At 41.7% G+C, this 25,000-nt stretch overlaps 6 protein-coding genes across 10 annotated transcripts; 2 read left to right on the top strand and 4 right to left on the bottom strand.

The window, feature by feature from the left end:
- The first annotated feature begins 6 nt into the window (after positions 1 to 6).
- LOC140802623 (heat shock protein 81-1-like) lies at positions 7 to 2,148 on the top strand. The gene has a single exon (XM_073158165.1). The coding sequence runs from the start codon at positions 337 to 339 to the stop codon at positions 1,894 to 1,896; it is 1,560 nt and encodes a 519-aa protein (XP_073014266.1). The 5' UTR covers positions 7 to 336; the 3' UTR covers positions 1,897 to 2,148.
- Positions 2,149 to 3,479: 1,331 nt separating this feature from the next.
- LOC140802625 (aspartyl protease family protein At5g10770-like) lies at positions 3,480 to 6,215 on the bottom strand. Its single transcript, XM_073158167.1, has one exon. The coding sequence runs from the start codon at positions 5,924 to 5,926 to the stop codon at positions 4,901 to 4,903; it is 1,026 nt and encodes a 341-aa protein (XP_073014268.1). The 5' UTR covers positions 5,927 to 6,215; the 3' UTR covers positions 3,480 to 4,900.
- A 1,628-nt stretch (positions 6,216 to 7,843) lies between these two features.
- LOC140802624 (aspartyl protease family protein At5g10770-like) lies at positions 7,844 to 9,337 on the bottom strand. The gene is made up of 2 exons (XM_073158166.1): positions 9,187 to 9,337; positions 7,844 to 9,072 (listed from the first exon to the last, which is right to left on the bottom strand). Exons 1-2 carry the CDS (start codon positions 9,335 to 9,337, stop codon positions 7,844 to 7,846), a joined length of 1,380 nt encoding a protein of 459 aa, XP_073014267.1.
- A 393-nt stretch (positions 9,338 to 9,730) lies between these two features.
- Positions 9,731 to 12,157, bottom strand: LOC140802628 (aspartyl protease family protein At5g10770-like). Its single transcript, XM_073158175.1, has 3 exons — positions 11,901 to 12,157; positions 10,333 to 11,184; positions 9,731 to 10,244 (listed from the first exon to the last, which is right to left on the bottom strand). Exons 1-3 carry the CDS (start codon positions 12,067 to 12,069, stop codon positions 9,862 to 9,864), a joined length of 1,404 nt encoding a protein of 467 aa, XP_073014276.1. The 5' UTR covers positions 12,070 to 12,157; the 3' UTR covers positions 9,731 to 9,861.
- A 1,004-nt stretch (positions 12,158 to 13,161) lies between these two features.
- On the bottom strand, positions 13,162 to 18,108 carry LOC140802627 (pentatricopeptide repeat-containing protein At5g66520-like). Of its 3 annotated transcripts, XM_073158174.1 has the most exons (3): positions 15,188 to 18,108; positions 14,861 to 15,081; positions 13,162 to 14,745 (listed from the first exon to the last, which is right to left on the bottom strand). In XM_073158174.1, exon 1 carries the CDS (start codon positions 18,090 to 18,092, stop codon positions 15,978 to 15,980), a length of 2,115 nt encoding a protein of 704 aa, XP_073014275.1. In that variant the 5' UTR covers positions 18,093 to 18,108; the 3' UTR covers positions 13,162 to 14,745; positions 14,861 to 15,081; positions 15,188 to 15,977. The 3 variants fall into 3 exon arrangements, with proteins under 3 accessions (XP_073014275.1, XP_073014274.1, XP_073014273.1); XM_073158173.1 differs by having other exon boundaries at positions 14,845 to 18,108; XM_073158172.1 differs by having other exon boundaries at positions 14,861 to 18,108.
- Positions 18,109 to 20,582: 2,474 nt separating this feature from the next.
- On the top strand, positions 20,583 to 25,000 carry LOC140802626 (probable protein phosphatase 2C 66). Of its 3 annotated transcripts, none has more exons than XM_073158169.1 (6): positions 20,583 to 20,827; positions 20,929 to 21,276; positions 22,515 to 22,901; positions 23,171 to 23,288; positions 23,653 to 23,876; positions 24,437 to 25,000. In XM_073158169.1, exons 2-6 carry the CDS (start codon positions 20,929 to 20,931, stop codon positions 24,998 to 25,000), a joined length of 1,641 nt encoding a protein of 546 aa, XP_073014270.1. In that variant the 5' UTR covers positions 20,583 to 20,827. The 3 variants fall into 3 exon arrangements, with proteins under 3 accessions (XP_073014270.1, XP_073014271.1, XP_073014272.1); XM_073158170.1 differs by having other exon boundaries at positions 20,590 to 20,827; positions 20,953 to 21,276; XM_073158171.1 differs by lacking the exons at positions 20,583 to 20,827; positions 20,929 to 21,276 and adding an exon at positions 21,635 to 21,824.

The following is a 25,000-nucleotide window of genomic DNA, read 5'->3' as shown; positions in this document are numbered from 1 at the left end:
CAGGATACATGAAAGCAGTCTTAGTTATTTTCAGTCTTTAATGAAGAAGCTGTTTTTAGATTGATCATCATTCATCAGAGTTCAAATTCCTGTGATGATGCCTGAAGTCTTTGGCTTAACTGGCAAAACACTTTTGAATGCTCTATACTTGCATTATCTCGTCCTTTAGTTTTTAGATTGCTTTGATTTTAATCTGTTGGGTAGCACATAACTGCAGATATCTTTATAATTACTTGCTTGTTCATCACATATATGCAGGAATTGTCAATTTTTATACTTTTCTTGGAGTCATCCTTTTCAATTTGTTAGACTAAAATTTGTCTCCAATTTGTGTGGATGCAGTTGGAGTATCTTGAGGAGCGTAGACTCAAGGATTTGGTCAAGAAGCACTCTGAGTTCATCAGCTACCCAATTTCCTTGTGGACTGAGAAGACCACTGAGAAGGAAATTTCTGATGATGAGGATGAGGAAGACAAGAAAGAGGCGGAGGAAGGAAAGGTCGAGGATGTTGATGAAGAAAAGGAAGAGAAAGAGAAGAAAAAGAAGAAGATTAAGGAAGTATCCCATGAATGGTCTTTGGTCAACAAGCAGAAGCCTATCTGGATGAGGAAGCCTGAGGAGATCACCAAGGAAGAATATGCTGCCTTCTACAAGAGTCTGACAAATGACTGGGAGGAGCATTTGGCTGTGAAGCATTTCTCTGTGGAGGGTCAGCTTGAGTTCAAGGCTGTCCTCTTTGCTCCGAAGAGAGCACCTTTTGACCTCTTTGACACAAGGAAGAAGCTCAACAATATCAAGCTCTATGTTCGTCGTGTTTTCATCATGGATAACTGTGAAGAGCTGATCCCTGAATACTTGAGCTTCATTAAGGGTATTGTTGACTCTGAGGATCTTCCCCTCAACATCTCTAGAGAGACGCTCCAGCAGAACAAGATCCTGAAGGTCATCCGCAAGAACCTGGTCAAGAAGTGCATTGAGCTCTTCTTCGAGATTGCTGAGAACAAGGAGGATTATAACAAGTTCTACGAGGCGTTTTCAAAGAACCTTAAGCTTGGCATCCATGAGGACTCTCAGAACAGGACAAAGCTGGCAGAGTTGCTGAGGTACCACTCCACAAAGAGTGGGGACGAGCTGACCAGTCTCAAGGACTATGTGACAAGGATGAAGGAAGGCCAGAGTGACATTTACTACATCACTGGAGAGAGCAAGAAGGCTGTTGAGAACTCTCCATTCCTTGAGAAGCTGAAGAAGAAGGGTTATGAGGTCATCTACATGGTAGATGCCATTGATGAGTACGCTGTGGGTCAACTGAAGGAGTTTGAGGGGAAGAAATTGGTGTCCGCAACAAAGGAGGGGTTGAAGCTTGATGAGAGTGAAGACGAGAAGAAGAAGAAGGAATCTCTTAAAGAGAAATTCGAAGGGCTCTGCAAAGTTATCAAGGAAGTGCTCGGCGACAAGGTAGAGAAGGTTGTGGTGTCTGATCGTGTTGTTGACTCCCCATGCTGCTTGGTTACTGGGGAGTATGGATGGACTGCCAACATGGAGAGAATCATGAAGGCTCAGGCCTTGCGGGACTCGAGCATGGCTGGATACATGTCGAGCAAGAAGACCATGGAGATCAACCCAGAGAACCCCATCATGGATGAGCTGCGCAAGCGAGCAGACGCAGACAAGAATGACAAGTCAGTCAAGGACCTTGTGCTGTTGCTTTTTGAGACCGCCCTCCTTACCTCTGGCTTCAGCCTCGAGGACCCCAACACCTTTGGCAGCAGAATCCACCGCATGCTAAAGTTGGGTCTCAGCATTGACGTGGATGAGTCGGCTGATGCAGACACCGAGATGCCTCCTCTTGAGGAAGCTGATGCTGGGGAGAGCAAGATGGAGGAGGTGGACTAAGGATCCGGGCTTTCTTTTTCTTTTTTCAAATTTTTTTGGTATTACTAATCAATCTAGTTTTCCTTTATTTTATAAAGGTATTAAACTACCTTGGTGTCCGTAGTACTAGTGTTTATCCTTTTTTATGTTGTTGAGGTCTTATCTTAGGTTAGCTTGTGTCAGGGCGGTTGTCTACCTCGTATTTGACACTATGCTTCTTGGAATTCTCGATGATATTAATTAGTGGCTGTCTCTAGTAAGTATCTTTTGTTATATGTGTTATCTCTGATGTAGTATCCGTATTTGGGAATGTTCCTTTGAGCATGTGTTAGTGTTTGTTGAAAACTACCACGTTGCTTCCAGCTTTGCGTTGGTGCGGTAGTATTTCATCCCTTGATTTGCCTGCTCAATGATGATATCTGGTTTTAGTATGATGTATTCATTCACAAGATTTCCTATTTCTCTCTCGTTATGTGCAATGTCTTTGTGAATCAGCGACGTGTCAGGTGTTTATCCAAGTACTTTCTTGGGTTCAAATCGTCTCCTTATTAGAGAAGCTTAATAGTTAATCCAACATTCCATTGAGCTGTTACAGATATCGAGGGACGGGGTTTATATTGTCCGTTCCCGCGGTTATAACGAAGAGGTCCGATTCTCTCAGAGTCCGAAGCTCCTACCGTTTGCTACTTATTGAGCACTTCTCTAAAGTATATTGCTCTTATAATTATGTGCGTAATTTAATTAAAAGTAAAAAAAAAATTTAACGATAAAAATAGTAAATTGTCTGACACAGTTCCAGTACAACCTCTAGTATAGTACAATTATAACTATATACATAATTTAATTAAAAGTAAGGAAAAGATCAACGATCTAAGCAGTAAATGATCGAAAGACCTCTTGATAGTCCATATTTAACACCGAACGTATCTGTCTAGTTTGCTACAAATATTCTCTCTTAGAATCTACCGGATCATTTGCAATATGATGCAATCAATATTCTTGGTCCCCTCATCTCCGTCGACGTCGTCTGAATCATCATCTATACTGTACGTTTCTTCATCTTCTTCTTCATCTTTCTCTTCATCTTCATCTTCCTCTTCCTCTTCTTTCTTAATGTTTCTTTTCAATGAAGCCAATATCTCAGTGACCAGGTAATCCAAGGTTGTCACCATCTGATTTATTTTCGCTGGGCTTTGAAATTGGCTCTGTTGCACAGCATCCACAGCTGACATCACTGTTTCAAAGTACGAGAGCAATTGGCTCTCAAGTGCCAGATAATCTATTGCAGCCTCAATGAGGATGATGATATCATCCATCAACGTGATTATAATTTGCACTTCGTCTTCTATACTTCTGGCCATGCTAACTCTTCAAAAAGATCTAAGAAAAATATTGCTCTGATATTAATTTCGTGGACTTGTTTTGAGGTATTATATATAGTTAGTTGTTGGCATAATTCCGCTCCTAATAAAAAAATGGAATTGAAATTATATTCGGGGTTGTTTTGAAAAAAGAAATCCACTAAATATCCAACTTAGACAAAAATACATTGTCACTTATGGTACTCGATCGTTATTCAGCAGTGATTTGATATAAAATTACAATTATTTTAAAGAAAATTTCTATCTAATTAATAAATCAAAGGGTATAATAGAGTATTTACTATTAACAAGAAACGCTAGTGGGCTGAGGTTAAAATTACAATTATTTCAACTTACTCGTATCCTTATCCTCCGTTTGTCAGACCAACAAGAATAGCAAACGGTGGAGAAGATGAGCAAAGCTAAAGAACAAGAGAAAGGAAGGGAAAGCAACGCTGAATTTTTTTCTGAGACTTTAAGGGTACAACAACCAGCAGGGCGAGCTTTTATAGATTTGTGTCACTACTTGTTACGTGCCGGACTCCAGTCCACCATCTCTCTCCCTCTCCTTCTCTCGTGCTGTCGACGCTAGAGCTGACGAAACCCTGGACCCGGAGCCGATGAAGCCAAGCCGTAGGAACTCTCGGTAAGCCCCTAAAACTCCTCGTTAAATTTTGGTAAATCAACCCCTTCCCCTCGTCGTCATCGGAGTCCTCGGCGACCGACGATTTCGCGTCTAACCGTCGGTCCGAGAGCTCCGATGGGTGGGGGGATGGAGGGGGGAGAAACTCCTTAGATGGCTTTGGGCCTTTAGTGAAGGGAGGGGGGACCTCCATGGCCATTGGCCATGGAGTGCGCCTCGCCGCCCCGTCGGCCACCCCGGCCGCGGGGCGAGCTGCTCCCGCTCCCCCGTAGGCGGGGAGGACGGACACCGACTCCATCGCGGGCTCGGGCTACGCCCCGCCGCCGTCGAGCCGAGTCCTTCTCCTCCTCATTCCCCTCCCCTTCCCTCCGGCTAACCATCCATCTCGGGTGACGAGTGCGGGCCGCCGGTCTCAAGGGTCGGTTGCCGGCAAAGTGGGTCACCGGCAGCGTCAGGGCCTCTCCCCCCTGTCTCCTTCCCTTCAAGGAGATGGTGACTGGTGAGGGAGGGTGAGGGTTAAACAAACCCCTTTAACCCCCACCCATCCCTTGGTGGGCTGAGGTTTAGATCGCAGCCCATGAAGCTAGTAGGCTGCGATCTAAACCACAGTCCATAGAGTTGGTGGGCGTGTGAAGACCATGAACTTTACGATTCTAATATAGACCTCGGATGTGTTTTAACTACTAAGCTGCTACACTCTTGTAGACAAAGCATAGCATTAGAGTATTAATATAGACCCTAATTATTATCTTATCCTCACACTAATTAAATGTTATCATTTTAATATCTTTAGTAGCAATACGCTGGCTTGAGAGCAAGATGCACAAATCATTGTCTATCATTACGGAAGAAATTGTTATGCACTCAGAAAATAGAAGAGTCTACTAAGTGACCCAATATTTATTCAAATTCTTAATTGAAAAGGCCCAGAATAAAGCATGGAATCTCTCTTCCCTGGTTTAGCTAGTTGAAGATCGATAAACTCATCAACGATTAAGAAAAGACCACTTGGATCAACCAATCAGCTGCAACTTAGTTCTGGTCCGAATCCAATCATCTCATTTTCAAGGTCATAGACCACCTCAGTCGATCTCTGCTGCAAGTTCCCAATAATGGAAAATTCACCGTCCGACTGCGTAGGAACAAACGTCAAGCACGTCTGCGACGGGCTCAAAGACAGCAGCGTCCCGGAAAATGAAATCGCGAGCGTAATGCCGCCGCCGAACTGTAGTTCAAGTGCCGGGATGATGATCACGCTCTCTCCTCTGAAGTCATAGCAAGTGTCTAGTATGTCAAACGGAGGAGCCATCTTGTAACTCGTCATCAGTGACCGGAATTTGTCGCGGAGAGCCAAGTAGGCTGTCGGCGGGAGGTAGGTCAGCACCGTGCCGGAGTCGATGATAGTCCCCGGGGACGCGAACACGGTTGGCGGGATCGATAGGTTGTGTCCTCCGACACTTATACCGATCAGTTCAACGAAGTAGAAGGATGGATAACTCGGATTAGTCAACATCGGAGTGAATTTAACTCCTGGGTATTGTTGTTGAGCTCCTATAGTTAAAAATCCGGTCGTGCCGTTGAACTCCGGGAGGCAGTACGAGAACGCCTTGCCGTAGACCGGCGACGCCTGGGACGCCAACGACACCTTGTTCCGGCCTAGGCCGATCAGTCCTGCAACACTGCCGAACAGGCCTTGGTTCGACTCTCCACAGCCGAACTCAAATTTCTTTAGTATACTGGAGGGTGTTAATGTAAGCGTCTCCTGCGCGAAGAAGCCGGCGGAGTAGGAGCCGTCGCCGTATTGGACGGTGTAGATGCAGACGTTGGATGTATCACATATTCCTCCGATTAAGGAGCAGTCGTCGGAGCTGCAAGATACGTTGGCGTACGTGGAGGATTGCAATGGGTCGAAGAGTTGATCATGCTGAGGGTAGCATTCTCCGACGCAGGGCTTGCATTGGATCCAGGAGATGTCGCTGCCGGTGTCGAAGATGACCGAAAAGTTCTTCGTCGGCGTGCCGTACCCGACGGTGACAATGTAGTCCATCGTGCTTAGTGGAAGGCCGATGCGGTCGGGGATGGTGACGTTAGTTGAGAAGCGGCTGGTGACGTACGTCTTCTTCGAAACAGTGTGTTTCCGGTGAAGGGAGTTCACGCGGGCAAGATCGTGGCGGAGTGTTTGTTTATGGTTTATTTTCCGGCGGTTGGTAAAGGGCGAGCAAGGGCTGTGCCGGTGAACTATAGGCAGTCTATTGCCATCCAATGCTGCAAATAAAATTATGTCACCATAATTATTCTAATTTCTCATACTAACAGAGCTTATAATAAAAAAAATAAAAAAATTATATTGGTAACCAGTAATAAGAATTACTAATAAGGGACAAAGTGGTGACTTTTTTCTATTATTATTAAATTTAAATAATTTGGGTGTATAATATGAGATAAGAGAGAAATAAGAATTATTATAGCAATATAAGGACAAGTGGTTGTTTAGTTACTATAACAATGTAAGACGACTGATATCAAAATAAATAAATTTTTATTCGAAATATTAAACGACGGGTATATATATATATTTAAATTAGTTGTAAAATAATTAACCTGTAGGCATTGAGGAGCAGGTGTCAGATGGCTGCAGTGAGTCGAGGGTGATAGAGTGAAATCGACTACGTGTTTCTCCAACATTGACACACGAAGAATAATGAAGAGTGGAGAAGACGAACAAAGCTAAGAGGGAGAAAAGGGAAGCCATGGCCAGAATTAATGTGTTTAGATTTGTGGTTCTAAGGGGGACATAGGAGAGTGATCTTATATAGAAGTGCATGATTACCACTCTGCCTTGCAATGTGCCGGATCTAGAGTGACAAGAAAGTAGATGCCCCCAAGAAGTAGATGAATTTAATATCATTGATCTATGCTGCTACAATATATTTTGTCCCAAGTTTCCAAAGGCCGGCTCAGATCAGCTAAGGTGGCTTTCCTAACTCTTGTAATAATATTTACTTCTATTTGTTCTTGTACCGAAGAATCCAGGCAATTCACATACCTTGGAGCAATTAAAATAAAATTAAGATCCTAAATTTTGAATATATTTGATATTGGATCTGTATAGGTATTGAAATTTAAAATGATATTTTAGAAAGAAAACAACAAATATTGATGTGATTAATTTTGCCACTATGCCGTATGAGTTCATCCCAACTGGTTGTCATAATTTTTGTATCGGGTCATTTTGCAGTGTTAGAATATGAAATATAAAAAATTATTATTTTTTAATAGTTTAAGTTTTTAGAGTATTTGGTGGGTTAATATGGTATTAAAGTCAAAGGTCGTGGGTTTAAATCCTGTCATATGTTTATCTTTACTTGAAAATATAAACTCAACTCATTTAAATTAAATTCACTTTTTTAATTTTTTAATAGCTTAAACTTTTAGAGTAATTAGTGAGTTAACATTCAATATAAGAAGGTAATTTTTTTTTCTTTTCTAGTTAATATTGGCCATGTTTATTATCAGATCCTCGTACTGAATGCTATCATTTTCCCTAAATAAGAGATCACCAACACAGTAAACAATTAAATCAGTAAACCATCGTGAATACCCTTCGTAGCTATATTCTCAACATCTAGTAATATGGTTCCAAATATAAATTGCACTTCGTCTTCTATAATAATGATCATGGTAATTAAGTATTTATAAAGATATAAAAAAATAAATTACTGTGACATTAATTTGATGGACCAGTTTTGGGACAACAAATACACCAAATTGTTCGTACAATTCTGATCCAAATACAAAATAACAAAACTTCTTTCACTTAAAAGGCACAAAATAAAGTATGAAATCTCTCCTTCCTATTACACTTGGTACATAGTTGAGGATTGATTCATAATTCATACTTTTCTCAACGAAAAAAAGAAGAAGAGGAAATTAGTAATTTATATCATTTGCATGCTTCATCCAATCAACTGCAACTTCGTGGCCCGAATCCAATCATCCGCCTTCCAAGATCATAAACCACTTCAGTCGATCTCTGCTGCGTGTTCCCAATGATGGACAATTGACCGCTCGATACCGTAGGACGAAACGCCAAGCACGTCTGCGACGGGCTCAAAGACAGCACCGTGCCGGAGGAGATGACGTCGAGCGTAGCGCCGCCGCCGAAGTGTAGCTTGACGTCCGGTATGGAGATCTTGTCCTCTCCTCTGAAGTCATAGCAAGTGTCTAGTGCTTCAAACGGAGGAGCCCTCGTGTAATTCCTCATCAGTGACCGGAATCTGTGGCGGAGAGCCAAGTAGGCTACCGGCGGGAGGTAGGTCAGCACCGTGCCGGAGTCCATGATAGTCCCGGGGGTCTTGAATACGGCCGGCCGGATGGATAGGTTACGTCCTCCTACGCTTATACCGACCAATTCAACGAAGTAGAAGGATGGATTATTAGGATCCGTTAACATCGGAGTGAATTCAACTCCTGGGTATTGCTGTTGCGCTCCGATAGTTAAAAATCCGGTCGCGTTGTTGAACTTCGGGAGGCAGTAGGAGAACGCGTCGCCGTAGACAGCCGACGCTTGCGACGCCAGAGACACCCTGTTCCTGCCTAGGCCGATCAACCCGGCAGCGGTACCGAACGAGCCATCGTTCAAGTTGCCGCAACCGAATTCGAACTTATTTAGCACATTGGTGGGTGTTAACGTAAGCGTCTCCTTCGCCAATAAGCCGGTGGTGGAGGAGCCGTCGCCGTAGTCGACGGAGTAGATACAATTGTACGACTCGTCGCATATTCCTCCGATCAAGGCGCAGTCTTCTGACATGCAAGGTATGTTGGCGTACGTGGAGGACTGCGACGGGTCGAAGAGTTGATCGTGCTGAGGGTAGCAATCTCCGTCGGCGCAAGGCTTGCATTGGATCCAGGAGATGTCGCTGCCGGTGTCGAATATGACCGAGAAGTTCTTCGCCGGCGTGCCGTACCCGACGGTAACGATGTAGTCCATCGTGTTTACCGGATAGCCTTTGCGGTCGGGGATGGTTACGCCGTTCAAGTCCTCCTTCTTCAACATGGAGTGCTTCCGATTAAGAGAGTTCACACGGGCTATATCGTGGCGGAGAATTTGTTTGTGGTTTATCTTTTGCCGGTTGGCAACCGGCGAGCAGGGACCGTGCCGGTGGACTATCGGCAGCCTATTGCCATCGAATGCTGCAAATAAAATAATGTCACTACGTTAACCAACACGAATAAATAATAATAATAATAATCAAATCTCTCTCTCCCTCTCGTTCTATGTATCTATAAGATAGCAAAATAATTAACCTTTAGGGATTGAGGAGCAGGTGTCGGATGGCTGCAGTGAGTCGAGGGCGAGGGAGTGAAACCCACGGTGGGTTTCGACTCCGTTGGCGTACGAAGAATAGGAAAGAGTGGAGAAGACAAGCAGAGAGAGGAGCCAAAGAAGGGAAGCCATGGCTGGACTATTGCTTTGAGAATTTGTGAATCCAAGGGGCATAGCAGGGCAATCTTATATAGATTTGTATCACTACTACTCCTCGTCGTACTCGGAGGACAAAAGGTTATGGCAAAGATCGAGCACGATTCAGCTTCCACGATTAGAGCCAGCTAAAGCCGGATCAGGTCAGCTTAATTAGTCTTCTTCTACTAATTGAATTCGGATTATATCCGTGTTAGCCCCTAATTGGTTGTCATAATAATCTCTGTAATTGGACGCTGAGATTCTTATGCGGGCCCTCATCCGATTGGGCCGGATTAGGCCCAGTTAACTACTAAACTGTTACTCTGTTTATTATCGTATTCTCACACTAATGTTAACGTTTTTCTTTGGCAGCAATTAACAAGAAGATGCAGAAATTAATGCCATCATTATGGAAGAATTTCTTACAGTCTGAGCTTATACCATCATACTAAATGCGACAATTAATCATCATATTATCTGATGCTCTCAAAAGTTTATATAGGTATCGATATTCTCGTTTAGGCACAGCCTTTAGGACTAAATCCAATTCTCTTATTGGGGAGATCGTATATAACATTGAACGTCTTCTGCTGCGTGTTCCCAATGATCCCCACGCCACTTTGATCGCTGTTGCCGGCGAATGCAAGACAAGCCTGCGACAAGCTCAGCACGTACAGAATTCCACTGAAGTCGACGTCAAGGCTAACGCCGCCGGCGAACACAAGCGAGATTTTCGGCACCGACACGGTACTGTACCCAGTGAAGTTGTAACACGTGTCGAGTATCGAAAACGCCGGTGCCGGCGGGTACTTGGTCATGAGGTTGTGGAATGCCGACCGGAGTGCGGAGTACGCCGACGGCGGCAGTCGGGTGATCACCGTCCCAGAGTCGATCAACGTTCCTAATATATGTAATATAAAAGATAGCTTGTCATGGTGTCAAAGCTTTAAATAATTAAAAGTTTAAAGTATTTTGAATTTTAATTGTACCTGTAGTTGAAAACATCGTTCGACGTATTGGAAGTCGCCGGCCACCTACTTTAATGGCTACAAGATTAAGGAAATAGAATGATGGTGATCTGATATCGGATATTATACGTGTGAATCGTACTTTTTTTATCGATGTGCCACCGCCGATCGCTAAAAACCCCGTCGAGCTTGCTCTTGAAGGAAGGCAGTAGGAGAACCCTGCGCCGTATTTTCGTGACGCCTGCAACGCCAGCGACACCTTATCTCGGCCCAGGCCGAGTAGCCCGTCGGTCCGGCCGAAGAGCCCGGTGTTGTTATTGCCACACCCGAACAAGAACCCCGGCAGCACCGCCGACGGCGTCAACGTCAGGGTGTCTCGTCCGAAGTTGCCGTCAGTCTGAGAGTTGTCGCCGTACTTGATCTGGTACCGGCAGGTTGACTCGGCCGAGCAACTCGCGGAGTCAAGTTGCACGCACTCAGCCGAGTTGCATGAGATGTTAGAATACGTGGACGACTCAGCCGGGTCAAAGAACGGGTCTTGTTGCTTGTAGCAGTTGGTGCATGGGCTGCACTGGATCCACGAGAGGTCGCTGCCAGTGTCGAAGACGACGGCGAAGTCCTTCTTCGGAGTTCCAACCCCGATGTTTACGATGTAATTGCCGGTGCCGAGTGATATGCCGGTGTGAGTTGGGACCGAGACGGCGAGCGAGTTCTCCATGGCGTCTCTTTTGGATGTGGAGATCTTGCGGTGTAGTGAGTCAACTCGGGCTTTGTCCTGACTCAGGATTTGTTCATGAGATCGTTTACTCTCGAGTAGTGATGGTGAGCATGGGCCATGACGATGCACAACTCTTAGCCTTGATGGACTCGAATCTGTGGATTTGAAGTTCAGTATATACTTGGAAGCAACGATAAATTAATTATTAATTATTACCATGAGAGAAGTGGGAATTATTTCATAAAAGTGACGTTGCTAGGTGCCTTAGTAACATGAGATCATGGTTTAATTTGACTTTATTGAAGTCCAATTCTACCGTATATATAATTTTATTATATCGTTAGGTAGATCAGTAGATGGCATATGATGTGGTCGGTCATGGATCACACATCCACTTTCTAACAAGAAAAGAAAGATGGCGTCATGAAGGTGGTCAAAAGTGCATAAAGTTAATTGATCCAAGAGAGCGGTATCTTTTAAGTATTATTAAATGATATGGATTTTTTTAATCTCTCTCGTCTAGGAGATAAAGATTGATGAATTCGTCCTATTTTGCTAATGTCTCTTTCCTTGTTTCTACGTTGCATCAAATTAATGATCGGGTTAGAGAGAACAACAATTCGTTTTAGACACTAATTAACAGTACTCTAAATTCCATATAGATAAAGAGAAGAGAGCTAACGTGAAGAAAAAAAATCCAATACATATATATATATATATATATATATATGGTTTTATCACTTTTAAAATTTGTATTTCTCTTTGACTAGGATTAATTGTATATATCATTTAATCACTAATTATCATGACTAACAGAACAGCTAATTAACAAGAGTTTGACATGAGGAGTAGAAGAAGACTGCCATCAAACCTTCTGAAGAGGAGCAAACTTTGGTTGGCAACAAAGAGCTCATTCTAACCACATGGTGGTGTTTGGCTTCTATGAGTTCGCCAAATACTTGTGAAGAATTAGGAAGAGTAGTGGAGAGCAAAAGAAGGAAGACACAACACTGGAATACACAGTCTGAGATGAAAGCCATGCGAAAGAAAGAAAACTTCAACGAAGAGCACTTCAATGGTGCATTTGGAAGGAGACCTGAAGAGGTTTCAGTTATATAGAGAGAATGTTGAGCTCTCATGCAGTAAGTAGTCTATGTTTCTTTTGTTTCTCTCTCTCTCTCTCTCTCTCTCTCTCTCTCTCTCTCTCTCTCTCTCTCTCTCTCTCTCTCTCTCTCTCTCTCTCTCTCTCTCTCTCTCGTGACCACAAAAGTCTTCTCCCGTGGAGGAATTAGGTATGGGTCATAAGAGAAAGAACTAGTAGGTTGGAAAAGGAGGCTTATCACACGCGTTGGAAAGCACTAATGGAGACTATAGAATGTGTGGGCTTGCTTGACTTGTGAAAGTGTTGGTATTTGGGAACACCTCCTTTTTATGTCCCGTGGCATTGGGATGTGGTGTATTTTGACCAATAATAATAATAATAATAAATTTCTTTTTCAGATAGAAGTTTCTTCCAATTTAGGATGATCTTTTATTAAGGATCAAGGAATTCAAACTTTTAGCCTTTGTTCACACTTGTGGAATAAGTATCCACAAGTAAATGGCGTAATACTGACTAACCTTATATTAGTAACTGGTTTTGCTGATATCTAATTGACAAGCTTGAATCATGGTAGTCTTTTAAAATCTTCAATGCACCCAAGAAAATCCAAAATCTATCCTTTTCACCTTTGGATTTATCCATGATCAGGTATGAACACAAACCCTTAAAATCAGGGTACCTTGTCCTGAGGCATTGCCCTATTAAAAGAAAAGCAATTGGAAGAAAATAAAATGGTTGGTAAGGTCTCAATGATTCAGGAATGGTGTCACTATTTCTGTTTTGTGTTTGTTTGTGATTTATAATCTTTAATTTTGTGTATTTTAGTGTGTTATGAGAGTATGGTGGCCTTATCATAGGGGCATCTAGTGACTGCTGCTAGATACATATGGTTCCTGCCTTTAACAACAATATTCCCTATCTGTAACAATAGCATAAGGTCATAAGGTTATACCGTCATAGGTGATGTAATTTTATATAGAGTGGAGGACCACAAGATAACGTTCATCATTCCACACAGTCACAGACGCAATTATGTACTAGTGCTTTTCAATAATGCTTCAAAATGCGATCCATATGGTAAGGTAAGGAATGAATGAAAGCCATGGAGATGGCACTCCTTAAGTGCACAATGAGGATTCTCAAGGATTGATAAATACCGTAAATAAGATGGTTATAACAACATGATATCAGAGCCAGAACCGGGCTCTGAGAAGTCTTAGAGTTAGGCCTCTTGAGGGTAGCCGCAATAGGGGCGTACTCAGAGAAAAGCCTTAGGCATGTCCAAAGTTATTCTGTTTGTGTTTCCTCATTAGTCTTCGATACCTTCTTGATGAGTCGATAGCTATTTTTGAGTATAGTTGGGTTGGTGAAGAAATGTCCTCTTTCCCATGGTCTGAAATGATGGAGAATTGAACATGGGGGTGCTGCATTTGTGTGAAAGGGTGAAGGGGAATAGCAGCATTCTGTTCTTGTGATACAACTGTGGGCATAAATAGATGATTCATTAATTCTTGGAGACTCGAAATTGGTGTGGGAGTGGCCTGCCCATTACCTGCTTGCTTTTATGAGCATCATGAGGACTATGGAAAAAAGCAAGTCATATCATGCATCAGTACTAAACCATCGTGAAAAAATCTCCATTATGTCTATATAGGTTATAACCAAAAAAAGTCTAAATAAGTTTACTTTTTAAGCATCACTTGCAGAGAGTGGCACATATTCTCATGATCCAGGTTATGTCAAAGGTATTATTGTGGAATTTTACAATACAATATACAGAGTTAAAAAATTTAAATCACTGGATAGTAATCGTTACAGAATATAAATTGCCAATTAATTTGAAATGATGTTTAGTGGCTCTATCAATAGTAACTTTTGCTCCATAACTATAATTTCCCCTTATGTTATCTGCTTGTACCAAAGTGTATCCTTTGGCTGTGAGAACAATATCATAAATTTACCTGCACTTTTCTTAAGTTTCAGTGCACTAATTAGATCCAGCATTAACCCAGTCTTTGTACAACAAAGCATTCTCTCTAGAGATAGACTTGGCTCTACAGGGTACTTTCAGCATTTCAGGTCCTTGTCTCAGATTCATACTGCTCAAAGTTAACATTGAGAACTTTTTCATTGTCAAGCCACTTTGAGGCATTCTCGCGAATCTCAAGCACAAGCTCACACCATTTATTTGCCTGCCATTATTTTATCCCAACTTACGACAACTCTAAGCTTCTATTTTGATTTTTGACTAGTTCTTTTAGCCTTTCTTAAGTCTACCACTGGTCTCTTTAACACTATATTATAGCCTTAGCCTGCATATATGGATAAAGAGAAGTCTATCTTTTTGTCATCAAGGTTGCCAAAGCCCTAATTTCTTGCAATCTATACTTAAGCACACAAAACAATAATATAGAGCAGAGAAGCTTTAACTGGAAACTTTAATTGGAAGGAACAAGGACTTGACGAAGTACTTATCTGGCATTGAAATTCAAATGCAGAAGATGAGACAGTGTAGATGGGAGAGGGTTCATTGCATCATCTGGCGTTCCTTAGCATTAGGTGGTCCCAGATGTGGTGAGTAGCAGCAGCAAGAATCTTTGCTTTTGGCCTCTATCTGCAATATTACATGAAAATGATACCATCAAAGTGATGATGTCACTAAGTTTTCCACATTGATCTAAATGGGAATCAAGAAATCAAGTTGTTAACTGGCCTGAAGGGCTGCGTACCAAATCAGAATCCGGACTTGATATTGCTACATTTCCTCAGGATTCCTCATGAAATTGGCATATCAAGATAAAATACAGATCCATGATCATTGTAGTTACTGAACCCCTTACAGTGAATATTCTCACTTTAAGGCTGAACAGAGATTCATGGTATTCTTCTTAAATCAACTGATCAACCTTCACTTCAGCACTGCTCTTACACTACAAGATGGCCATTGATCCTGAAAATGGTGGCCATCAATCAATCAAGATTGAATAAAGCCTTTCTTCTGAAACTGAGTAACAACATCAAGCCTATACAAGGTAAATTCATCATACGACCCTAACCTGGCAGCAAATATGTCATCCCATTTTACATCCTGTATGATGGCAAGTTTCAGATGACCAGATATTATCAATAGCTTCATTGAAAGACACCTTCTGGAAAGATTGTTAAATTCCAATTTACAATCAGTGAAGATTCTCCGACAATTTGCTATCTTAGAAATATTTCCAACCTAAACCCCAAAATTCCGGGAGAGATGTCTAATGCATATTATAACCAGCTCCATTGCTGTTTTATTATAGGTAAAGACAAGGTCAGAAATGGAGCACATTGATTCTGTTCACCCTCATTGGATGCTTCAGGGCCTGTCTTTTGCTGTCGTCAGGACCCCATATTTCTGGGGAGAAGGTTGCGCTTTTCAATTTACAGCATAAAGGGATAGTAGATCATTTTTTCTTCCCAAGAATATGTCATCCAGTAGTTCACTATGTAAACCCATCGGCAGGCCCAGAAAGAGCTATTTACAAGAGATGCTGAGCAAAGATCTATTTCTTGCATCCTATCAATGGAACAGAATGGCAACTTCATTAATATGTAGGTACCCGATCAATTTGTGTGAAGAACTTTTTCAGCCATAAAAGGAGAGCGCCTCCCTGTTTAAGAAATGTGAAGTTATCAAGTGAACTGCCGCTAAGTTTCGGTTCGACCGGACCCTTGATACAGACAAAGCATTGACATACTTGCAGCTTTTAGGAGTATCATTGCATTTATTCTTCTGAGTTTGGCACCAACAAGCATAACCAAAGCATATACCACCCCATGGAAAAATGTATATTGCAGCATTTTCGAACCTTACCAGTAATCCTTGCATGAGCAAGCACCACCCTTGAAATGGTGGAAGCGAATCCGATCTCGCACGAGAATTTCCTGAGGATATAATTTGGACACATGCTTTATGAATGAATGGCAGTCACAACATATGCGTAGGTTCTTAACAATCCTTATTTGTGCTTGAGATGAAGCCTGGAGAAAAGCAAATGCTAATGCAAGCTTCTCACTGTGCCTTGAAAGCCAGGTCTCTTTCTCCTCCTCATCCAAATCTAAGAGAACTTCTGCAGTTACTGGTATATACCCCTCGGATCTCAACCTCCTCCTCATTTCATCCAGCCAAGAATATATAGCACTTCTCTCGGGATGTGAATTCCTTCCAGCAACAAACTCATAAACAGCTCCATCCAATTCAACTGAACTAGATCCCGGCTCCTTCCAGATGCTATTCTGTTTCAGTAAGTTCCTCATCTCTAAGGCATCAGACCATCTACCGGAGGCAGCATAAATATTGGATAGCAGAACATGGCAGCCTGATTGCTGGGGTTTCATTTCAAGGATCTTACTCTTTATTCTATCAGCAGTATCCACATCTTTATGTATCCTACAAGCACCAAGCAAAGCACCCAATACCATCACATCTGGTTTCATTGGCATGCCTCTCACTATTCCCTCTGCCTCTTCCAGCAATCCTGCTCGGCCCAACAGGTCAACCATGCAACCATAGTGCTTCATCTGGAGTTGAACTCCATAAATTTTTGACATGCTCTCAAAATACTGACGGCCCTCACTTACCAACCCACCATGAGTACATGCTGTCAACACCCCAAGAAAAGTAATGTCATTAGGCCTTGTTCTCGATCTCTGCATTTGCTTAAAGGCATTAAGGGATTCATGAGAAGCTCCATTGATAGCTAATCCTGTGATCAGAGCATTCCAACTAGAAACGTTCTTCCAATCCAATGAATGAAATATATTAACTGCTACCTCAGTGCTTCCACATTTGGCATACATATCAATGAGTGCAGCCCCTAGATTGTACTCATTATCCAAGACCATCCGGTTCTTATCTATGTAAGCATGGACCCACTTCCCTTGATCCAAAGCTGCAAGATGGGCACAGGCCGATAACACACTTACCATGGTCACTTCATTGGGTCTCACACTGTTATCTTTCTGCATCTCCTTGAACAGTTCAAGTGCCTCCACATAACGGTTAGTCTGCGCATACCCCGAAATCATGCAACTCCAAGAAACTACATCCTTCTTTGGCATCACATCGAATAACTCTCTAGCTGCATTCATATCTCCATTTATTGCATATCCTGAAACCATCGAATTCCATGACACCACATTCCTCACCGGCATCTCATCAAACAGCTTCCTTGCCAAAGGCAGTAACCCATGTCTCGCGAACCCCGAGACCATTGAATTCCACGTCACGACATTCCTCCCAACTGGCATTCTATCAAACAATGCCTGTGCGACATCCAACTCCCCTTTCCCTGCATACCCAGAAATGATCGCACTCCATGACACCTCATTTCTCACAGGCATTTCATCAAAAACCTTTCTTGCAACATCCAGTGCCGCAGATTTCACATACCCATCAATAATGGTGTTCCACGAAACGACATCCAACACCTCCGAGCTCGAATCGAACAACTTCTGAGCAGAACTCATTTCGCCAAAAGCCGAGTACAAGCCAATAAGCGTGTTAACAACGTAGACATCGGATAAGAACCCACGTTTCACCACCTGGGTATGAGTCATTTGGCCTTCTCGAGGGGAGGGGAGATTAGAACAGGCCTTTGCAAGGAAGGGGAAGGTGAATTGGTCAGGGAGGCACCCATCGCGGAGGAGGGATATGAAAGAAACAATGGATTGGTCAGGGAAACGGCTCTTGGAATAGGCGCGGATGAGGAGGTTGTAGAAGAAGGTAGTCGACGAGGGGAAGAGGTGGAAGTAAAGGCGAGAGATAGGTGGGAAGAGGAGAAGAGAAGAAGGGTGGTTTGGAGAGAGGGAGAGGAGGTCGAGGAGTTGGCGGAGGAGAGAGGGGTGGCGGCTGAGGTGGCCGGTGACGATGAGGTGGGCGAGGAAGCGGGGGAGATGGTGATGACGGAGATTGGTGGAGAGCATCGCTTGGATTCGCGCGTTTGAGTGGGGGTTTGCTTACGAGTTTTAATTTATTGGTTTAAATTTGGATCCGATAAAGTATTTTGACATGCATCCGACTTTCTTCCGGGTCGGATGCAGTTTTGCGGAGTTCAGGGGCCTATTTTGAAAATATCAACTGGCCCATTGGGCTTGTCTGAAGAAGAAAAGGAATAATTTGAATACAAAAGCAAATCAAAACGAACTTCAAATTACCTACCAATAATATCTCTAAGTTTGTCTACTTGTTTGACAAAGATCATCCTTTGACTTAACACAACAACTTGACATACATAAATTCCATGGCAATGAAAAAAAGAAGAAGAGTACACACCAACTGTGATTCAAATACCCCTAATCTCAATGTCTTTGGTTGGTTAAATTTTCCCATTATGAGCAAATGAATAATGAGGTTGTCCAACTGCACATAGTAACTTGCTAGAATGGAACCCACAACTGCCAACCATTTCATGTGCATTTAATTGTTTAGGCAATGCACCAAAGTTTGTTGAGTTGGTAGAAATAGAGCTCCTACCCTTCTGCAGAAGAGAGTTAGCATAGCAGGCTAGCAGCAGCTTCAACCTCTGCAATGGCCTTTTGCCTTTTGCTAGTCAAGACAACATCCTCATATTGCATTACTATATGCCAAGCTCTTCACAGTTCCCTCATTAAAAATTACGGAGAAGAAGGTTGGTAGTTTGGGACTTTGGGTGGTTGAGCTCTTTTGGGGAGTAAAATATTCTTGATTCTTTCAGCCTGGGAAGAGAAGGGCATTTATTGAGTCAGCTACATACGAAGCCCCTTGTAAATTCCTAGGAACAGGTAAGGAAGGAAGGAAGGATCCATATCTTAGGCTGCATCAGAGATGATTAAGCTGCATGAAAGCAATGCATATCTCCAGCTTGTATCAGTAGGGCATGGGCCCATTAGCAGTCTATTTGTCCACCTGGGGTTAGTTATACCTAAGATTAAAGCATCAAATGCTCATTTCTATAAAGTATTAAGGACCACATGCCTTGCTGACCATGCCAGTATACGTTGTTGTCCTCCCTTTTCAAGTATTTAGCTTTCTTTCTCTTGCTCAATATTTATTGCCACTTGTTTCAAAGTTGAGCACAAAATGCTTCTATCCATGATGAATGGATCTTGCAAGGTTGAAAAAAAATAATTACTGCTAAGAAGAAGTACATAATCACAAGACTGTTTTATGCAATATATGGCTGCATGTTGTGATTATTAAGCTGTTGAACCATGTGAGTGTGATGGTCCAAAATATTCATAGTGGCTCACTGCAATTAGACCCCACAAATTGCTACACATTTATGTGCATGACAGCAGAGAGGCAGAGAGAAAAATACCACCTTTGCTAATATATATATATATAAACAGACCATCATCATATTGCTTCAAGGATTTAGCTCTGACTTAGAATGCCTAACTTTAATGTTTCTTAAAGCTATTACTAAGAAATTAAGTAGTTCACCCTCAATTTTATATGTGATGAAGTTATCATCACGTATACACTTATTAAGGTATATTCCAAACACGTTGACTTTCAACAAGAACTATAATTGATGTCAAAACTTCTTTTAATTATTTGTGCTTAACTAATTTAGCATGCATGAGTTATCTACTCTCTCACCGTGTCATAAAGCCTATAACTAGAATAATTATATAGGAGTGTACTCCTATGCTTACATCAAATAAGTAGGTTAAATTAATATGCCTTAACTTTGGTTGATGACATGGAAAATATGCCTACACTTATTTGATATTTTTACAATAAAATTAATGGTTAATTATATCCAAACTTTTGAACTATAGTGTATTTTCACATAGACCATCATCTATTCAATTTATTTTTAATGATATGTTTAACTTTTCTATTGGCTTTTCCTATAATTAAGGATAAAATTATACTCAATGTGTCTAAAAGTGATAACATGATAATCACATTATAATTTTTTAAGAAAATAAATACAAAAATAAGGTGGTCAATATAAGAAGGGATCTGGATGTAATTATCCCTAAAAAGTAATTAGTATTGATAGTAAACTATCTTTTGACTCCCAACTAAACTCCAAAACATTAATTATAAGAAGAGTCTCACTTAACCCACTGTCAAAGCTTTTGTTAATTTGCCAACTAAGCAATAAGAACAGGGAAAGCGGATGAGTCATCAAAGCTATCTATGGTCGCGGCCACATCCTATGGTCAAATGGAAACCTCTAGAATGTGGAATTACGAGAACGCCCTTCCCTCTTGTCTGCTGACAAGGACAAAGGAGACTCCCTTCCACTCACCCCCTTCCATATGTAGACAAAAAGGTTAAGCCAAAAAAGAACTTAATATTGAAATATGGATTAATCGGATCAAGAAAATAGTAATTAAAGCTTACACACGAGATCTTAAAATATCTAGTCCCTTTCCCGATCGCCGTGCCATAATTAGATAACGCATAAGCCGGCCTCTCTCGCTCTCTCTCTCTCTCTCTCTCTCTCTCTCTCTCTCTCTCTCTCTCTCTCTCTCTCTCTCTCTCTCTCTCTTTATTTTAAGGATTAAAACCGAAAATATAGGTGTTAATTTGTAAAAAGTGCGGAATTAACGATTTAGAACAAATCATGTCATAAGGCCATAAGGGGGGGAAAAGGAAACACACCACCATTTTCCAAGTCATATACCCTAATGGAGCAACCCCACTCGCTTTGATACTCATTGAGGTCTCTCTCTCTCTCTCTCTCTCTCTCTCTCTCTCTCTCTCTCTCTCTCTACTGTGAGCTTAGTAACCATCCGATTAGTCGTCTCATCTGCTCCTTATCAGATGGGCTCATGCCTCTCGTCTCAGGCGTTGCCGGCGAGGTCCACGGCGGCGGACGATGTTCCGGCTAACGCTGGCGGCGTCTCGTCGCGGTTCTTGACTAGTTCGAAGAGATGGATAGAAAGGAAGAAGAGCACGAAGAAGGAAGGAGGAGTAGGCGGCGTAGGTGGCGGAGGAGGTGGGGGAATATTTGGCCGGCGATCGGTGGTCGCCGGCGGACGTGAGCTGGCGGAGGACGAGCTCCACCGTTTGCCCGGCCGGATGTTCCTGAACGGGGCGAGCGAGGTCGCTTGTCTTTACACGCAGCAGGGAAGGAAGGGGACTAACCAGGATGCTATGATCGTGTGGGAGGTATTGGCTTTTTTTTTTTTTCTTGTTTGTTTTCGTTTTCGAGATTATTATTGTCTTCTTTTGATGCGTGGGTCGATTCCGGACAGCAATATTCTTGCTGGAGATTTGGCAGGAGAGAAATCCTTTGCTTTATTTTTTATCAAAGTCCAGATTAACATTTATGGGTACTATCGTTTATTTGATCTTTTTTTTTTGGGGGGGTTAGATTGTATCGTAAGTAATGGGGGAAGATTAATGGCGACTGATGCAAGTATTTTGTTCTCCTTTGAAAATATTATTTGAAGAAAATAGTAGAAAGAATGTTATCTTTGCAGCTATGTTTAATCTAGTTCCAGCAAGATGTGGAACTCAGTGATAAGTAATGGGAAATGTTGGCTGACTAGTATATTTTAATTCTTTGTATATGAGTATAGGGTTGTTCTTAGCTTAGCAGTGTGCTTGGGGGCATGGATGTTAAGTAACTTTTACTGTGTAATATATTGTCCCCTCATCATCTTATGAGGAGGGAAGCGCCAGAAGCAAGTGCTCAACCATTCAGCATTTTAAAGGTAATATTATCGCCTTGAATTGCTAGATGCTTAAATGTTACTTCAGAATATGCTAGGGAAATTGGCGTTACTAGATTAGCTTGGCAACGCCATTGCAATGGCATGGAGAAGAAGCTCAGTGGAAGCCAAGATGTTTGCTAATCCCAAAGCTTGAATAGCACATTCTTATGTTTTGATGAGTTATGCAGGAAAAAAATTTATTTTGCCACATACTGGGCATACCAATCATGTTCATTTTAATGAGTTTGTACGACAAACAAGAATATCTAACAATAGGTTCCTTCATGTTAAACCTGTCTTCTAGGATGATAATATCGTAATGATGGACTATAAAATCACTTGATAGGGGACCCTAACTGCTGAGAAACACCCCTATCATTCTTCTACTTTTGGTACTCAACAAATATTTCTAGATGACTCCCCCTGTCCCTCCCTCCCTGCCACATATACATAGAGATAGGCAGGTACATGTAATGCATCCTGTTTAAATCACTCATGGAGATGCGGCCAAGCCTTTCACTTTGCGCTAACAGTAACAAAAAGGCCAACGAACAACAAGCCTTACCCTCACTTTTAGATAAATAAATGTTTCCTCATGTACCATGCATTCATTTTCATCTCCTTGTGATTTTTCCATTTATTTGTTTCTGAACTTATAATTTACTTATTATGCCATTTCCCTGGTTGTAGAATTTCACTCTAAGAAGCGACACAATCTTCTGTGGAGTATTTGATGGTCATGGGCCATTTGGTCATATGGTTGCCAAGAAAGTCAGAGATTCTCTTCCTCTCAAACTAAGCACCCAGTGGAGAGCTAATGTTGCTGGTGATAATAGTCCACATCAAAATGGCAGTGCATCAGGGAGCATGAATTCTGAGGAATCAGCATCTGTCAGTGCCGATGATGAATGGGGTGAGTCCATAAATGTTGATGAGAATGAAAAGCTACCTGAGATGTATCTGCCTCTCAAACAGTCCTTTCTAAAGGCTTTCAATTTAATGGATAAAGAGCTGAAGCTTCACCCAACAATTGATTGTTTCTGCAGCGGGAGTACAGCTGTTACAGTGATAAAGCAGGTGATGAATTGAAGAATTTCCCTTTTCTTTATTGGTTGTATTGTGCCAATGTTCAGAACTTCTCAGCTTCCAAGTTGGACTTGGTGGATAGACTCGAAAGTCATAAATCTCATAAAATTATGAATCATTGAGTTTCTATTTCTTTGGAAGAAGCAAAGTAACCCAAGTCAACTTGGCTGAGTTCCAAGTCAATTGGCAAGCTTTTGAACATTGATTTTGTCTCCAGTGATTTGCAGGATGTTATAGTTTGTCAACTTGAACTTCTTCAGGGGCAGGATCTTGTAATTGGAAATGTTGGAGATTCAAGAGCAATATTGGGCACACGAGATAAGGACAACAACTTAATTGCTGTTCAGCTGACTGTCGACTTGAAACCTAACCTGCCTAGTATGTTTCTATTTTATCTTTATTTTGCAGCCCATTTCTTTGGCAGCACAGATTTAGATAAAGAGCTGTCCTTTCCCTGGCTAGACATCTGACTTCATTCTTTTTAGTATGCTATTTATATTCATGAAATTATTTAATTTCAAGATAATACCTTTCATCTCTGGTTTCTGAATTAGCGAATGTCAGAAAATGGAAGTAAGAAAAACCTTTTAACACTACAATATGATGCCATCTTCACCACTTCTTTGTTTTTATTCATACAGTGATATCCACAAACAAAACAGTTCCTGTTTTGAGGTTCTTAATGATCCAATCCAACTACTTTTGTATGCCTTGGGTTAAACTTTCTGTTTTCATCTTATAGGGGAGGCTGCCAGAATCCAGCAATGCAGAGGAAGAGTCTTTGCTCTGCAGGATGAACCTGAAGTTGCAAGAGTATGGTTGCCAAATAATGATTCACCTGGCTTAGCAATGGCCAGAGCTTTTGGAGACTTTTGCCTGAAAGATTATGGTCTAATATCTGTTCCAGATATATCCTATCGTCATCTTACTGAGAAAGATGAGTTTATAGTTCTTGCCACTGATGGGGTACTCCTTCTTTCAGATCAACCTGTTTATTTATATTTCTAGTTATGTATGTATCTTGAAGGGTACGGTAATAAAATGCATGATGATAGCCTAATTTCTGAACTTTTGTATGCTCTAGCATAGTTCAATAGCCAGACATTAATAGGTGAGTTCAGTTTTATCTATTAACATCTCATAGTAAAATCTCCAACTTCATCACTGGCTCCTTAAACAACATCCAGTCTTTCATCAAAATGCTGAACCTTTTGACTTTTTAAATTTATGTTCTTTTTCTAAAACATTCTTTTTACCCATCTTCCATGCTGACGACGTACTTTGCTTTATGTGACACAGATTAGTTGTCCAGCTTTTGTGTTGCTTAAAATAATTCACTTTTCCCTTCTATTCCTTGTGGATATTGGTGTTGAAAAATACCTTCAAGATTTCTTCCATGTTGCTGCAGAAGTTAAAAAGTACTTGATATCCAAATTGCAATCCCCTCAATGTGATCTGGTATAGATTATTGGTATCAGACATGCAATTGAAACTCTCTCAAAATTTGAAAGTTTTTCTTTTTGTAGGTTTGGGATGTTCTCTCTAACAAGGAGGCTGTTGATATAGTGGCGGCAGCCCCAACTCGTGCAACAGCAGCTAGAGCTCTTGTTGATTGTGCAGTCCGCTCCTGGAGATTAAAGTTCCCTACATCAAAGAGTGATGATTGTGCTGCTGTCTGTTTATTCTTGGAACCAAGATACTCCGCTGATCCAGTTCAACAAAGTGAACCCAAGAAGACATCTTTGGAAACAGTTGAGGTAGTGGTCTTGGATTCCATTGAAAAAGTAGACGGAGATAAAGAAGAAACACATGTTCCGATCATTGTCGAAGCTCAAGTCAGTGCATCTACATTAGAACATCAATATACCCTACATGGCGCTGAAGAAATTGTACCAGTATCTGAGGAACCCAAGGTGGAAAAAATGCCAGACAGGTGCCAATCCACCAGGAGCCTTGCTGATTGTATATCCACTGCAGAGGAAGAAGAATGGTCTGCTCTTGAAGGTGTCACGAGGGTAAATTCCCTCTTAAATCTTCCCAGATTCTTGTCCACTGATAAAAGGTCCACCAGTTGGAGGAAGTGGTTGTGA

Source organism: Typha latifolia, unplaced genomic scaffold, assembly GCF_019914945.1.
Source record: "Typha latifolia isolate L0001 unplaced genomic scaffold, TyphaL0001v2 contig_52, whole genome shotgun sequence".
In the NCBI taxonomy this organism is placed as follows: Eukaryota; Viridiplantae; Streptophyta; class Magnoliopsida; order Poales; family Typhaceae; genus Typha; species Typha latifolia.
This window is presented reverse-complemented; position numbering and strand designations above follow the sequence as displayed.